Here is an 18024-nt window from a genome sequence, read left to right on the forward strand (position 1 = left end):
CACACTGACAGAGGTCCTTCGATTTGCCTACACCCCTCCACATGAGATGTTCAAAGATCAGCAGCATAAGGCTGAAGTCAGAGCTCAACGTCTACAATCAATTTCCTGTCCAAACAGTGCAGAGTGGAAAATCTGCCTTGTAAAACATCCATCACTCCAAGCTAATTCTGGCCCTGTGTTTAGGCTAAATGGGCCTGAGGAACATTTCAAAACTTGGGTGTCATTGATCTAGAGAATAGTTTCTACTCATACCCAGTTTGAGAAATCTACCATTGAATGTTTTGCACTTTTTAATTTTAACATGCAAAAGTACATCAGAACTGTTAAATGTATTTGTAGCTTTATTTTTATGCAATGCAAATTATAATAAAACAATAGTGATTTAAGTTAGAGGGAAGCATACAAAAATAAATTCCAGAATCCTTTTATGCTCTAAAAATACTTGCATTTGTATCCAATAGTTACATCATGGTAGAACTGATCATCTCAATACAAGAAATAAAATAAACATTAAAATGCTCATCTTGGTGTTTTTTTAATTGCAAACAAAGTGAAGTATCCAGAAACAATTTAAAGCTGTTGTATTTCAGTTTAAATCTGAAGTAACAATAGTCTCATGTGATGAACAGGAATTAAAGCATGGTCAATATCATGTATTAGAGATAGTGGTGGATAGACATAATATAGTTTGAATGGTTTAAAACTTCTGACTTGCACAGGATGGATGCCTTAGCTATGAAAAATCTATATTGCAATGCTTGCATTTTTTTTAGCTGCAAGAGTATTTTATAAACTACATCTAAAATAAAGTACCCTTTTCTATATTTAATATCCATATATTGTTAGGCGTAACCCTGTCAATAATAAGTCTATATTTTAAATACAAGGCTGTCAACAGCTCCAATACTTGTGGTGGTTTCTCTTTCAATCTTTTTTGAAAATGTGTTAATGATGACTTAAACATCTTAAAGGTGCTTATGAGCAGTGCAGTCGCATGGCAGTGCAAATGTTGTTCAATACTACTGATATACTCAGCTAATGCTGCAAGTCATTAAAATAAATTACTTGTCACTTCGTGGCTTGCGCTATTCTTATTCCACTTGCATAAATAAACGTGATGCAGACACTGGCTGTGGTAAATCAGTAACTTAACGGTGAAATGTGCTATTAGATTTCATGGATGAGGAAAAGAACTGTTCGACCCAGCTGGAGGGGGGTGCAGTTTTACAAGAATGAAAAATCAAAGTCTCTCTTCTGCAGCATGTGTTGATTTGAGATTCCTTCAAGCTCCCTCAAATTGTTTTCGTTGCATCTAATTTATGGGAGGTGTTGCAGCTTTTCATTTACATCTACATTTGCAATATTTCTCTTACTGCTTGCCAAGGAGTTTGATGTTAAATTGTGAGGAATGGAAATTCCTTTACTCTGGACACTCATCATTTGTAATTCCCAGGCCATTCTTCAAAAGCATTAGCTACTTGCTGCTTCATTTATTACATCAGATGCCAATTAGTGCAACCTTAAAATTTCCTGAAGTGATTTTCACATTGAATCATGTTATACTCAAAAGACACTTTTATCCAGCCCGTTTCTACTGCCTATTATCAAGATAGTGCATGATGTTATTCTAAGTTCGTACACCAATTGCTTGTATATGAAACCAAGAGGACAGCAGACGCTGGAAATCAGATTCAAAAGCAGAAATTGCTGGCAGCATCTGTGGAGAGAAATTTTTAAAAAGTGCTGAAGATCGGTCACCGGAACTGAAACATTAACTCTGATTTCCCTCCACAGATGCTGCCAGACCCAGTTGAGATTTTCCAGCAATTTCTGTTTTGATGCCTGGGTATGAAACTATTTAATATTTATTCCTTATAACCTAATTTCCTCTGTAACCAGTGAAAGGTTAATCTTAAATGATCTGAAAGAGACTAATGTACCTCAAAAGGATAATATGAGAATGCTTTTTGAACAGCATTAATGATATCAGGAATGAATGAAGGCAGAGCTTTACTCAAAGATTGTGAATTGTTTGGCTTTTAAAAATCATGAAAGCAAAAAAATAACTTGTCTTTTCTTTGCCTTGCCTGTCCAACATGTAAATCTGTGTCTGGCCTTTCTTGACCAATTCAGTTATACCTTCTACAGAAACTAAAGAAAAAAATCAGACATATTACGGGATAGCTAAGCAGTGACAAAGTATGTCAGAAGGGATACCTTTTAATTTTAGTGAGTAAGCTAGCATACTTTCTATATATTTCATTTGAAAACCCATTTAACTCATTTCTTTGGATAATGTACAATGGCAGCATGTTAAATAAAAGTTGGAACTTAACGAATTGTAAATCGGATGGTTTAAATCAAAGAAATTTCAATGTTCCAACATTACTAGCAAATCGTGCCCGTGCTTGAAATTGATAATTTGAATTTGTTTAGTACCATTATTATGGTAAACATTCCACAGGTAATTCAGAGAGAGTGACATCAAAAATATTTGGCAGTTGAAACAGTCTAAACTATGCACCTCAAATATGATCTGTCTTGCTGAGCCATTTGAGATGTAGTGTCACAAACTGTCAATACTAAAACTGAAAGCAGGTCATGCCAATACAGTGAACATGGCTGTTTTCTAAACTGGGCCAGTGGCTTAAACACAACCACAGGTTTCCTTCAGCAGCCTGACTACAACAATAAAACTGCACTATTTCCTGGACATTTTACAGAAGTGACATTTTTAAGATCAACTAGCTTAATAAGCATGCAATTTAACAGCACAATGTTACATTAGAAATATCAAATAATAAATATCAATAAAGAACCTTTTCTGCAAATGCAAGTGAGTATTGCACTTTAGAAACAAACACATTGAATGCTAATTACATAAACATGCATTAAAGGTCTGAAGAGAATAAAGAAAATTGTCTACTACAGATTTGGTCCTTTGATTTCTGTTCTATACAATAATAGAACAGAAAAAAAAAGGTCCTCAGTATTATCCAGTAGTAAATCATTGACATCATTTCTATTATACCACATTTGATATTGAAATGAAAAGTTGTGATCAATTCTTGTTGCTCCATAACATTGGTTAATTTTAATGATTAAAGAAAATATTTCATCAAAACATACTTATATATTCTTAATACTGTCACGTTGACCTTTAAAGGCTTGTACCAGAGCTAACAATTTTCTTAAAAACAGCCTAGCAAACCTAACAATTGAAGATCAATTCTGGTCTATTGTAAAGAGCTTTGTTCATGTTTAACAGATTAGGTGTGAAATGGGCAATGATGATATTTACAGCAGTACAATTATGGCACTCAAGAAAGACTTCTATCTTTCATCACAAAATTATTTTCATCACACTCTTGGTTCTGGGTTTGGGATTTGGGAAGGATTGGTACCAAATTCCTTAAAATACAAGAAAGATAAATTATAAACTGGATAATATTATTCTGCGCTCTGTACCATATTAAGCAGCCAAAACGGTAAAAGTACTAGATGGCTTAAAAATGCAAGCATGGTGTTGTACCTATTGATATGTGCAATAGAGCCTCAACTAGCCCTTTACAACAGTGAATGAAAGTGGGCATATTAAGAATTCTGAAGAAGCATTACTCAACATGATATTGAGCAGAACAGCCAAGTAGTTATATTACTGGACTTTCAAACGCAAAGGTGGGTATCTCTCCATTAGCAAATTAATAACTGAAATTTAATAACTGGTAATGTGTGGTATTTCAGCAGATTACAAAAGCTGCTGGATTGTGCTCAAATGTATTTTAAAGAACTACCCAGCATCCTAACTAGTATGGGTTCACATCAATCTCATTCATATGTGGTTGTTTCTTAATACATTCAGAGCAACTAAAGATAGCAAAAGTAACATGATTTCTGACTTGTCTGTGTTTGCCACTTGCTAAGTACAAACATCATCACTTTAGAATGTTAGATCTTAGGTTTTAACAATTTACAATTGAAATTTGCTCATGAATGTCTCTCTTTGAAGCATATACATTAAGATACAAATGCTAAGAATTTTAGAGGAGAGTAATTCTTCCATATGTCAAGGATCCTTGTGCAATGCTGTTTGGCGTGCGTAATATTTCCAGTTAAAGAGCTTGATGGACGGAATGTTCATTTTTGTTACAATTCAGCTCCCTGCCAATCATCTTAATCACATTAGTCCTGAGAAACAGCTATCCAATTGGACACGATCAGAGCTGTAGTAACCTGAAGTGTGCTTAGCCAGTATCAACATTATATTCCTGGGAGGCAATACCTGCATCTCTCCATCCTGATAGTGAAACATATGTGAGGGGTTTGTGGGGACTGATCAGATGTAAAGGATAACTGTGTCTAGATGAACACAAACATCATTTTCAGTTATTATACATTATGGGAGCATGTGGTCTTTCACCATGTTTAAAGGCTAGTAGAAGCAAAGTTTGCCATCTTATTTTATAGTTGTAGCTGTCAGGAACTAAAACTTTAATTTAAATGTATGGAATTAAAATTTGAATATCTAGATTACTTGCAATACCAGAACAAAGTTTAAAATTTTCTTAGTGTATCCCAAGATCCATAATGGAGGTGGGTGCTTGGACTTTGCCATTAAGATGACCTGATGGGCATGTGAAGGTTGTCTTGTGAAAGGGATGATTTCTTATCCAGCAGATTTCATCCATCCACTCTTTGCCGATTTATTCACATCTCAGGTAGTAAACTGGAAAGACAATCCCAAAATTGAGACAAAAGTTTCTTTTCGATATTTTCTAGTTCCAAATACCTTTGTTGTTATTTCCAGAAAAACAGTGCTTCCATTCCTATTTGCAACAAAAGCACAGAGCAAGGTTTGAATGGTAGAACAGTATCCAGTACTGTAACTTCAGATATGTGGAAAAACTATACAGAATAGGTCCTTGAAATGCTGCCCAAACATGTCCTACAGGGCAGGGTCTCGGTCTCCCAACATTACTTCACTGGCTCTCCATGGACACGGAATCGATAGAGGCAGGTATACTCAGGATGTCCCCAATTGCTATTTACCCTCAGCTCAATGACTTGAAATGTTCCAAGTTCTTTATTCTGAAAAGGTATAAATAAACAAAAGACATTAAGGCACATCATGAAGCTAGTGGTTCAGCATGATGATACCATTGGTAGATCAGTTATCCAGCAACAGTTTGAAGCATGGCCTAAAGTTCCAAATAACATCCAACTATCACATCTGGTCCACTCAAGGAGTTACAGGATGTGCTGTTCTATATTACCTTACATTCAGAAAATGACTTTAACATCCCAGGTTTTTCAAAAAGATTGTAGGCACGGAAGAAATGCAGGACCACAAATGCAAATATGGGATCAAAAGTGATACAGTTGTTGGCAGAATGACAGATTGAGAACTTTCATATTTTGCTATACATCTACAATTTACAAATTTTCACTATTAGATTTAATCAGAGACCACAACGTTTCTTATGCAGATATGTAATTGGCAAAGCGCCTAGTGTTCATAACATGCTACTGGGATAGTTGGCCTGGAAACTGACTGAACCCTAAGACAAAATAAACTTTTTCAAATCAATTTTGATCAAACGAATTTTATAGCTAGGCTTTATTTTCATAGTGATGAGGTTTCTCATTAGGCAATGTTAAATTAATTATGAATATTTTTGTCAGTCAATCTCACATATTTGCCAGACATGTCAGACTTGGGCTGGATTCACCATTTTAGTATAAGATTAAAATGAAAAGTACAACTTTATTGAAGTGTCACACAGCTATTCCTTTTCATCTCTTGCCAAAGGTGTGTATCTTAATATTATTTTTTCAAATGTTGACAATGTCCAAACATGTACCCATCTTGGAGTGTTGGCTGGCAGAATCCTTATATGCTGAAAATGTGTTGCTGGAAAAGCACAGCTTCAGGAATCCTGAAGGGCTCATGCCCGAAACATCGATTCTCCTGCTTCTTCGATGCTGCCTGACCTGCTGCGCTTTTCCAGCAACACATTTTCAGCTCTGATCTCCAGCATCTGCAGTCCTCACTTTCTCCTAGAATCCTTATATGGCCTTGAATTCACCTACAACATTTCAGTTACCTTTACGGAGATGGTTTTCAGACAATATCGTTGACACAGCATAGAAGGGAGAGCCTACAAGATCAGCCATGTTCCACAGAGTAGCAAGTACAAAATTAGACTTGGTACAAAGAATATTCAAGAAAAAGCCAAGAAAAAAAATCATAGTTCCTTTCACAATACAGGAATACATCAATGTGTGCCAACTGAGTTGTACCAGTAAATTTAGTTCTGACTAAGCTAAACTCAACAACAATGGAGCACCCATAAATAAAGTGAAACCAATGTGTATTATGAAATATTTTCAAGTGAAATGTAATTTTTAAATAATACCCAAATTACCTTTGTGCTCCACTTTCCTGCCTATTCCACATAACCTTCTACTGCCATACTGATTAAAAATCTCACTCTCCCTCACTGTCAGCATCTGCTGCTGGATGTTGAGTCACAATCTGCCAATCTGAATTGATGGGCAATTTGGAATTGTTAACATGAGATCTTCTTGAGGTATATCCATGCATGGTTTCAGGCACAAAATGCAGGAAATCAGATATCTTTTTGATGAGCAAATGAGCTGAACCTCTATTTTGAGTGAATTCAAACACAGCAGGAGTTAACTTGATATAAAATGTAAAATTGCCAAAGTGGGAAATGAATTATAAAATGTACACAAATACACAGCACAGCATTGTAGAAGCAAAAATAAGATCATGAGTCGTTGGAGCAGATGTAAGCCATTCAGCTCATTCAGTCTGTTCAGTAATCGGATAATCCTGAACCTCACTTTCCTTCCTTTTCCAGTGATTAATTTCCTTACTGATTAAAAATCTATTTCAGCCTCGAACGTAATGACCCAACCTTGGCAGCCCTGTGTAGTAAAACAGGAGTTGAGATTCACTACCATCTGAGAAAAGAAATTCCCCCACATCTGTCTTAAATCTGTCACCCCCTTATTTGGAGGTCATGCCCTCTGGTTTCAGATTCTCCCACAAGGGAAATGACCTATCTGCACCTACCCAGTCAAATGCCTAAGAATTTTGTATGTTTCAATAAAAGACACTTCTCATTCTTCTCAGTGCCAATGAGTACAGGCAAAAACTACTCAACCTTTTCTCACAAGACTGTTCCTCCATACCTTGGTGAACCTTATCTAGACCGCCTCCAATGCCAAAGAGAAATATACAGCATGGTCCAACGCGTCCATGTTGACCAGCTATCCTAAATAAATTTAGCCCCATTTGGCCCATATCCATATAAATAAACCCTTCCTACTCATGTACCTATCCAGATGCCTTTTAAATGTTGTAATTGTACCAACCTCCATCACTTGCTCTGGCAGCTTATTCTATACACGCATCTTCCTCTGTGAGAAAAAGTTGCCCTTTGGATCCTTTTAAATCTTTCCCCTCTCACATTAAACCTACACTCTCTAGTTCTGGACACCACCAGCCCAGAGAAAAGACCTTGTCTATTCACCCTATCCACACCAGTCATGATTTTATAAAGCTCTACAAGGTCACCTGTCAGCCTCTGATGCTCTAGGGAAAATAACCCCAGTCTATTCAGCCTCTCACTATAACTCAAAGTCTCCAACTTTAGTAACATTCTTGCAAATCTGTTCAGAACCCTTCCAAGTTTCACAACTTCCTTCCTATAGCAGGGAGACCAGAATTGCCTGTAGCATGCCAATATGCCTTTCTTCAAGTAAGGGGCCTTCCTAAACACCAAGCTGAATTCATTCTCACGAGTTTGGATTTCTCTGAAGCCTCTATCAAGAGCAAACATCCAAATGACATTAAATCAAGTGTGAAGTACAGCTCAACACCAAAACCTGAAATCAATGTGAAACAAACATTTGAATATCAATAGGAAGACATTTATGACATGGTAGATTTGGGTTCTAAATTACCGGTAAGTGCATGGAGAAGCCATACTTTAGGAGAAAGATGGACAAATATTTGAAGTAGAGGAAGGAAGATATGATGAAAGAGCACTATTCTGGAAAAGATATGGCACTAATATGATGAATTGAATAGCTTTGTCTGAAAACTTATAGGTTTACCTGGGCTTGAAATGTTTGTATTGAATCCCCATCCTCGTCGTATGTGTAATGTCCTAATAGGAGCCCTTCTTCTCGAATCTCATCTAGACCCTGTGGAAAAGTGGAAACAATCACAGAAATTAAATATCCTCTATAACTCCACACACATCCTCCCACGAACAGTAGTGAACATTTTGCTCCTTCTAACTTCAAACATTGACAACTGATCAATCTTGGGATGATATTCTTCATAGCAAGTTCAAGAGTAAGAATTGCATTTGCTGCTCTTTGTGCTAGCACCTAATTTCATGTACAAATGACTAGAACATGCTATGATATGCACATACATGATACAAGGTGTAATTGTTTCATGAGCAAATGCTCTGGTTTACTGATTGCTGTAATTTAAATCCTGGGCAAAATCTGTAAATTATTCATTTTTGTACAGATAAGTCAATGGACTATAACCTGGTGTTGTGAGATTTTTAAACTTTGTCTACCTTTGTCTACAGGTGGGACCTGTACAAGAAGGATGGGTTGCATCTGAACTGGAAGGGGACCAATGTCTTGGGTGGAAGGTTTGCTCGAGAGGGTTTAAACTAGCATGGCGGCGGGGGGGGGGGGGGGGGGGGAAACCTGAGCTGTATACCAGAGGTGAGAGTTGATGCAGATGAGGCAATAGCAAGAGGTAGACCAGCTAGTGGAAAAGATTTTCCTGGGAAGGAACCAAGGGATCAGTTAAAGTGTGTTTGCTTTAACGCAAGGAGTATCAGAAATAAAAGTGATGAACTTAGAGCATGGATCAGTACCTGGTGCTATGATGCTGTGGCCATAACAGAGACATGGGTTTCTCAGGGGCAGGAATGGTTGCTGGATGTTCCAGGGTTTAGAGCATTTAAAAAGAATAGGGAGGAGGGAAAAAAAAAGAGGAGGGGGTGTAGCACTACTAATCAGAGAGTATCACAGCTACAGAAGCTTCCATTGTCGAGGAAGATCTGCCTATCGAGTCAGTATGAGTGGAAATTAGGAACAGCAAGGGAGCAGTCACCTCATTAGGGGTTTACTACAGGCCCCCCCCAATAGCAGCAGGGAGATGGAAGAAAGCATAGGTCGGCAGATTTTGGAAAAGTGTGGACATAGTAGGGTTGTTGTAATGGGTGACTTTAACTTTCCCAATATTGATTGGAACCTCCTTCGAGCAGAAGATTTGAATGGAGCTGTTTTTGTAAGGTGTGTTCAGGAGGGTTTCCTAACTCAGTACGTTGACAGGCCAACGAGGGGAGAGGGGTGCTCGGAAACGAACCAGAACAGGTATCAGATCTTGTGGTGGAAGAGCATTTCGGAGATAGTGACCACAACTGCCTCACATTCTACATAGCTATGGAGAAGGAGAGGATTAGGCAAAATGGGAGGATATTTAATTGGGGAAGAGGAAACGATGATGTGATTAGTTAGGAAGCACGGATTGGGAGCAGTTGTTCCATGGTAAAGGCACTATAGACACGTGGAGACTGTTTAAGGAACAGTTGTTGCAAGTGATGAATAAGTATTCCCTCTGAGAGTGACAAGAAGTGGTAAGATAAAGGAACCTTGGATGATGAGAGCGGTGGAGCTTCTCGTCAAAAGGAAAAAGGTAGCTTACATAAGGTGGAGGAAGCTAGGGTCAAGCTCCGCTCTAGAGGATTTCAGGCAGGCGAGAAAGGAGCTCAAAAATGGTCTGAAGAGAGCCAGGAGGGGACACGAGAAAGGCTTGGCAGAATGGATAAGGAAGAACACAAAGGCATTTTACACTTATGTGAGGATTAAGAGAATGGTCAAAGAAAGAGTAGGGCCGATCAGGGATAGCATAGGGAATGGGTGTGTGGAGTCTGAGGAGGTAGGGGAAGCCCTAAATTAGTTTTTTGCTTCTGTCTTTACAAAAGAAACAAACTTTGTAGTGAATGAAACCTTTGAAGAGCAGGTGTGCATGCTGGAATGGATAGAGATAGAGAAAGCTGATGTGCTGAAAATTTTGTCAAACATTAAGATTGACAAGTTGCCAGGCCCGGACCAGATTGTCCTCGGCGATTCCCTGCTTTGGGAAATGAGAAATGCAATTGCTTCGCCACTTGCGAAGATCTTTGCAATCTCGCTCAGTCATACCTGAGGACTGGAGGGAGGCAAATATAATTCCTCTCTTCAAGAAAGGAAATAGGGAAATCCCTGGCAATTACAGACCAGTAAGTCTCATATCTGTCGTCTGCAAGGTGTTAGAAAGGATTCGGAGGGATAGGATTTATGACCATTTGGAAGAGCATGGCTTGATTAAATGCAGTCAACACGGCTTTGAGGGGGGCAAGTCATGCCTCACAAACCTTAGAGTTCGTTGAGGATGTGACTAGAAAAGTTGATGAGGGTCGAGCTGTGGATGTGGTGTATATGGACCTCAGCAAGGCATTTGATAAGGTTCTCCATGGTTGGCTCATTCAGAAGGTCAGGAGAAATGGGATACAGAGGAACTTAGCTGTCTGGATACAGAATTGGCTGGCCAGCAGAAGACAACGAGTGGTAATAGAAGGAAAATATTCTGCCTGGAAGTCTGTGGTGAGTGGTGTTCCACAGGGTTCTGTCCTTGGGCCTCTACTGTTGGTAATTTTTATTACTGACTTGGATGAGGGGATTGAAGGATGGGTCACCAAGTTTGCAGATGACACAAAGGTTGGAGGTGTCGTTGACAGTATAGAGGGCTGTTGTAGGCTGCAGCCGGACATTGACAGGATGCAGAGATGGGCTGAGAGATGGCAGATGGAGTTCAACCTGGATAAATGCAAGGTGATGCATTTTAGAAGGTCGAATATGAAAGCTGAGTACAGGATTAAGGATAGGATTCTTGGCAGTGTGGAGGAACAGAGGGATCTTGGTGTGCGGGTACGTAGATCCCTTAAAATGGCCACCCCAAGTGGACGGGGTTGTTAAGAAAGCATATGGTGTTTTGGCTTTCATTAACAGGGGGACTGAGTTTAAGAGTCGTGAGATCTTGTTGCAGCTCTATAAAAAACTTTGGTTAGATCGCACTTGGAATACTGTGTCCAGTTCTGGTCGCCCTATTATAGGAAAGATGTGGATGCTTTGGAGAGGGTTCAGAGGAGGTTTACCAGGATGCTGCCTGGACTGGAGGGCTTATCTTATGAAGAGAGGTTGACTGAGCTCGGACGTTTTTCATTGGAGAAAAGGAGGAGGAGAGGGGACCTAATTGAGGTATACAAAATAATGAGAGGCATAGATAGAGTCGATAGCCAGAGACTATTTCCCAGTGCAGAAATGACTAACACGAGGGGACATAGTTTTAAGCTGGTTGGAGGAAAGTATAGAGGGAATGTCAGAGGTGGGTTCTTTACACAGAGTTGTGAGAGCATGGAATGCATTGCCAGCAGCAGTTGTGGAAGCAAGGTCATTGGGGACATTTAAGAGACTACTGGACATGCATATGGTCACAGAAATTTGAGGGTGCATACATGAGGATCAGTGGTCAGCACAACATAGTGGGCTGAAGGGCCTGTTCTGTGCTGTACTGTTCTATGTTCTATCCCAGACCCACACCAGCACCTTCACATCAGTATGTGTACCACTAGATCATAAGATAGAGCAATAGAATTAGGCCATTTCGATGATCACTTCTATGTTCCCCATTCTCTTACCTTCTCACAGTAACCTTTGATCCCCGTACGAATCTAGACCTGTTTCTGTTTTAAATACACTCAACAACTTGGCCTCCATGCCTTCTGCAGCAATGAATTCCATAGTTTAACAAATTTGTCCTCATCTCAGTTCTAAAAGGTAATCCCTTCACTCTGAGGCTGTGTCCTCAATTCCAAGTCTCTCTGACAAGTGGAAACATCTTCTCATTTCCATCCTATCCAGGTGTCTGAACATTCTGTTAAGTTTCAATGAGAGTTCGCTCATCCTTTCTAAGCTCCATCAAATACAGACCTGGAGTCTTCAACTGCTCCTCATAATATGAGCCTTTCATCCCTGGAAGCATTCTTGTAAACCACCTCTGGACTTCTTCCAACACTAGCACATCCTTCCTTAGATATGTAGGCCAAAACTGCTCACAATGTTCCAAATGCAGTGTGACCAGAGCCTTATACAGCCTCAACAGAAGTCCTGCTACTAGTCTGCTCTTGTATTAACAGTCCTTTTGAAATGAATGCTAACATTGCATTCAGCCTCAAATGCCAACTAACTGCATGCTAACTTATGGCATTAAATCAACTCCAGCCTCCACACCAACTCTTGACCCACTCCAATTTGCCTATCGGACCAACAGATCCATGTCAGATAGTATATCACTTGCCCTTCACTCCTCCCTCGAACATCTTGACACCAAGAACAGCTATGTAAGAATCCTACTCATTGAAGGCTGCACTGTAGTCAACACCATTATCCCCTCGAGACTGATTACTAAACTTAGTGATCTCGGACTAAGTCCCACTCTGAAATCTTTGCCTGATGAAGGGCTTATGCACGAAATGTCAATTCTCCTGCTCTTCGGATGCTGCCTGACCTGCTGTGCTTTTCCAGCACCACACTCTCGACTCTGATCTCCAGCATCTGCAGTCCTTACTTTCTCCCAGGTTTTAGTCCAACAGGCCTATTTAGAACTACTAGCTTTCGGAGTGCCACTCCATTGGATAGCTGACAGCCTGGTGCTGTGCAATTTTTAACTTTGTCCACCCCAGTCCAAAAGAGGTACCTCCACATCAGAAATATTAAAGTTCTAGTCAAGAATAAAAAGGAATCATATATGCAGAAAACTGATGGAGCAACTGAATCTCTTGAAGAGTATATATAAAAAAAGTAGCGGCACTCTTACGCAGGAAATCCAAGAAGGCAAAGAGGGGATATGAGATAGCCTTGGCAGATAAGGTTAAAGATAATGTATATGTAGAATCTTTTTGGATTAAGAGCAAGAGAGCAACTAGAGAGAGAGGAGGATCCCTTAAAGATAAACAAGATTGTCTTTGTGTTGAACTTTAGGAAATGGGAGAGATATTAAATGAATATTTCACATCAGCTTTTACTGTTGACAAAGAAAAAAGAGAACTCGGGAAAATAAATATTGATGCTTTGAAAACAGTTCACATTACAGAAGAAAGTGCTGGAGATCTTAGAGAAAATAGAAGGTAGGTAAAGTTCCAGGACCGGATCAAGTGTATCCCTGGATGTTGGTGGACATTAGGGAAGAAATTGCACAGCCCCTAGCAGAAATATTTGTATCATCTATAAAAGGGGAAATACTGGAAAGTGACCCAATGTTGTGCCATTGTTTAAGAAAGGCTGGAAGGAGAAGCCTGGAAACTATAGACAACTCAGCTTTTGGAGGTGATTCTGAAAGATAGGAATTATGCAGTTGGAGAGGCAAGAATTGATTAGGAATAGTCAGCATGGTTTTGTGCAAGGGAAATAATGTCTCACAAGCCTGGGCGGCACGGTGGCACAGCAGTTAACACTGCGCCAGAGACCCGGGTTCAATTCCCACCTCAGGTGACTATCTGTGTGGAGTTTGCACATTCTCCCAGTGTCTGCGTGGGTTTCCTCTGGGTGCTCCAGTTTCCTTCCACAAAAATGTGCAGGTTAGGTGAATTGGCCATGCAAAATTGCCCATAATATTAGGTGAAGGAGTAAATGTAGGGGAAATGGGTCTGGGTGGGTTGCTCTTCGGCAGGTCAGTGTGGACTTGTTGGGCCAAAGGGCCTGTTTCCACATTGTAAGTAATCTAATCTAATCTAAAGCCTGATTGAGTTTCTTGAGGAAGTAACCAAAACTTCTCAAAACTCGGTAACCAAAAAGATTGATGAAGGCAGAGTGGTAGACAAGGTGCCACAAAGTAGACAAATTAGTTAGGGTAGGTCACATGATTTCAGGATGAGCTTGCCCATTGGATACGAAATGATCTTATGGTAGAAGATATAGGATGGTGTTGGAGTATTGTTGTTTGGACTGGAGGTTTATGGCCAGTGGTGTTCCACAGAGACCAGTACTAGGCCCACTTTCATTTGTCATTTATAGAGATGACACTAAAAGTTTGCAAATGACACCAAAAAATTGGTGGTATAATGATTATCTAAGATTACAAAGAGATCTTGGTCAATGGGCTGAGGAGTAGCAGATGCAGTTTAAGTTTGATGAAATGAGGAATTGCATTTTGGTAAAACAAACAAGGACATGACTTATACAATTAATGGTAGGGCTGGGTAATCATATAGAACAGGGGTTCAGGTAAATAATTCTTTGAAGCTTGTGTCACACATAGACAGTGTGGTTAAAGCGGCATTGAGCATGCTTGCCTTCATTGCTCAGACTTTTGAGTGTAGGAGTTGGGACATAATTGTTGAGATTGTACAGGATGTTGGTGAGACCTGTTCTGGAATAGGTGTGTAGTTCTTGTTGTCCTGTTATAGGAAAGATATTATTAAACTGAAGAGGGCTCGGAAAAGATTTACCAGGATGTTGCCAGGAATAGAGGGTTTGAGATATAAAAGTAGATTAGAAAGACTGGGACTTTTTTCACTGGACATAAACTGGAACACGCACACACAAAAACCCACATGCATACATATACGTTTGTGGGGTGAATTTATACTTGCAGAGTTACATTGTACTTTGTTCAAAAACTGCATGAATCCATGCAAGACTCTGTTAACTCACATTTTAGATTAGAATCTGTCTAAACATTATGGCACAGACAGAGAACACAGGGGGCCAACACCTTCAATATATTATCTGGCTAACACCAATTGTCACAGTTAACCTGAGAATGTAACTTTTAAAAAAAGTTTTGTGATTTACGTATGAAAGAAGTAAAACTATCATGGTATTTGAACTGATGAAAGACTCAAACAATAAGGTATTTTTCAATGTATAATTTCAGTTACATCACACTGTAAACTTCTGCTATAAATTCTGTGTCTTACAATTGTGTCCTCCACAACCACCTGATGAAGGAGCAGCGCTCAAAGCTAGTACTTCCAATTAAACCTGTTGGACCATAACCTGGTGTTGTGTGATTTTTAACCTTGGGATTGGGTGGGTTTTATCAGAAGGTCACACCAAATCTTAGTGTGGTTGCTCCACTGACTGACTTACTGAAGTGGTGGATGGTGGACAATAAGAAGGCATTTTACAGCCTAAAAGTTGTGTTAAGCACTACTCCAGTATTAGCCATACCCCTAATTTCCCAAAACCATTCAAGGTGTGAGTGATGTGGCTGTTGGTGCTGTACTCTTACAAGACAAGATGATACTGGGTATTTTTCCAGAAAATTGAATACTCATCAGAAATATTACATGATGGAGAAGAAAACCTTGAGCTTGGTGTTGACATCTCAACATTGCAACATTTATATTGCCTGTAAATATGTCTATGACAATAGTATATACTGATAATAACCCATTAAAGTTTTTGGAGAAAATTAAGGATAAAAATTCCAGACTGTTTAGAATGAGTTTACTATTGCAGCCATTCAATTTGAAAATTATGCACTTGGTAGGAAGAGAAAATGTAACTGCCAATATATTGTCGTGACCTTAAAGAAAGACAGAGGGGTTCGCTAACAGGGGTAAACTGCCTGGAATAGAATGTAGTAGTGAATGTTTGCATATCGTGTACTAGTAGAGGAAGTCTAAGTTTTTAAAATGAAGCCAACTTGATAGTTCTTTTTTTTAAAAAAAGAAAGAGGTGTGATGATGCCGACACTTTAAAAGATTGTATTGTCTTTTTTTTAAATGACAGGTTGCAAGGCATAGGTGTAAAACTGAAAATGACTTAGGTAAACAACTAATGAAGGCTTCATGTATTTTCTTTAAAAGGTTGGAACAATGGAGGTAAACTGGGTGTAGCCAGCTCTCTCAGACCAGACTTTAGTGTATTTTTAGCTTTAGCATTGGAAGCTGTTTGGGGTTTCAAACAAAAAAGCTGGAGGGTCAGTGAATGCCTCTTGGCAACTTCACTCTGAATCTTCTCTCGATGTTTCTGTGTCCTGAATGGGAGAACAACATGTAAGGCAAATTCAGACATAGATTCTTTTTTGCTAAGGAGTGTATTTATGGGATGTTGCTAAATTGGAATAGTTAATTAGTAATAGGTATTGCATCTATTTTTTGGTTAAGTTTTCCAATAGTTAAGTTATTCTAAATTCCTCTCTCTTTTATTTGTATTTAACAATGGCATTTAATTTAATTGTGTTTTGCTTAATGTTGAGTCGTTTGATCAGTCATATCTGGAACACGACACCTCACATCTGCCTTCAAAACAAGAAAAGGTTAAAGGCTAGCCCACCTTAAAATAGTTTGAGGGGGTCTGGTCTGGTGCATTATATCATCACTTTTCTCTTCTGATCTTTCATGCTTCTCTTTGTCTCAAATCTTCTGGTTTTATATTTGTGTTTTTTTTAAAAAGATAACGCTATGTGGAGGAGTTCTGACTCCCTTCTTGTTGTCATTATCATTATTGAAGGTATGAGTATGGTTGGGAGAAGGAAATGTGCTGATAACGATGGATAGATCTAAGTGTTGTATGAGAAATACAAAGTATCAGACCTGTGCTAACACTTGTTACGTTAGATTAATTTGGTTTGATTTGATTCCATCATTAATCTATTTGATAGTATTTTTTAAATATTGTAGAAACACACTGAAAGGGTTCTTATGACACAATGGTTGTGTCCTCACCTCTGGAATCAGAGTCCTAGTTTCAACTCACATGTGCTTCACAGGTGTAGAAAGACACATCAGCAATGGTCTGATATGTCATTACACACCTGTGGAGTAGGGAGTTGAAACTAGGACTCTGATTCCGGTGATGTCCCTACCAGAAGGTTTTGAGTTCAAATCCCACTTACTCTGGAAGTGTGTTATAACATATCTGAACAAGTTGGTTAAATAACTAAAGACACACTGCTGAGTTTGAAGGTCTATGTTCAAATTGACCTGCCTCGGAGATGTGTTGTGGCTGATTTTAAAAAATATATATGAAGAGAGACTGCTGGAACAAAAGGGTAGTAGGTGGAAAGGAGACATATTACATTCTCTAAACAAAACTTGTTATTAAGAAATGTATTAGTGACATGTTTCACACAATTACTACTTGGTTTGGGATCATTCTTTTGCCCTATTTGAAACTGACATGTATTCACAACAATGTCTGTTTGTCTCTATGATTTGGAGATGCCGGTGTTGGACTGGGGTGAACAAAGTTAAAAATCACACAACACCAGGTTATAGTCCAACAGGTTTAATTGGAAGCACACTAGCTTTCGGAGCGACGCTCCTTCATCAGGCGATTGTCACCTGATGAAGGAGCATCGCTCCGAAAGCTAGTGTGCTTCCAATTAAACCTGTTGGACTATAACCTGGTGTTGTGTTGTGTTTGTATCAATTACTTGTCTACCCCCTCCAATTCTCCTTCCTTCACACCTCATGGCTTTCCTACTCCCTAACTTTCTTATCAGTATTTTGATACTCTGTATTGTCTGTTTTTTCTCTCTTTTCAACTATTCAGGTTGTCACTGCTTCCATCATATTCCTTCTTCTCAGCCATCTCTTTATGCTTATGTCTACTTGCTGAAACCATCTCCACTTCACCATATCCACACTTCCTTTTTAATGCATTTTATGGTCATTTTTCTCATCTCCTTTCAACTGTATGATTCCCACTTCTTTCTCCATTCCTTTATGTTTCACGCCTCCGCAAGGCTGGTAATTACCAAAATTAACAGAAACGGAATTCTGACCAGTGATACATTCTGAAAGAAAATAGTCTACATCTTGGTGTATGTTCAAACACTACTCTGCACAATTAAAATACCATCTCCCTTGGGAATTAGACTGTGGTTTGTTAATGACTAATAACCCATAACAG

General features: G+C 39.0%; 1 protein-coding gene across 5 annotated transcripts in view; it reads right to left on the bottom strand.

Annotated features, from left to right (window-relative positions):
- Positions 1-323: 323 nt before the first annotated feature.
- Positions 324-18024, bottom strand: part of LOC140489164 (SUN domain-containing protein 2-like) — a 113088-nt gene continuing 95387 nt past the window's right edge. For all 5 annotated transcript variants that reach the window (XM_072588400.1, XM_072588398.1, XM_072588402.1 and 2 more), the window contains 2 exons: positions 8146-8235; positions 324-5088 (listed from right to left, as the gene is read on the bottom strand). In XM_072588400.1, coding sequence (XP_072444501.1) covers positions 4975-5088; positions 8146-8235 — 204 coding nt within the window. In that variant the 3' untranslated portion in view covers positions 324-4974. The remainder of the gene's footprint in view (positions 5089-8145; positions 8236-18024) is intronic.

The sequence above is a fragment of the Chiloscyllium punctatum genome, chromosome 18 (assembly GCF_047496795.1).
Source record: "Chiloscyllium punctatum isolate Juve2018m chromosome 18, sChiPun1.3, whole genome shotgun sequence".
In the NCBI taxonomy this organism is placed as follows: Eukaryota; Metazoa; Chordata; class Chondrichthyes; order Orectolobiformes; family Hemiscylliidae; genus Chiloscyllium; species Chiloscyllium punctatum.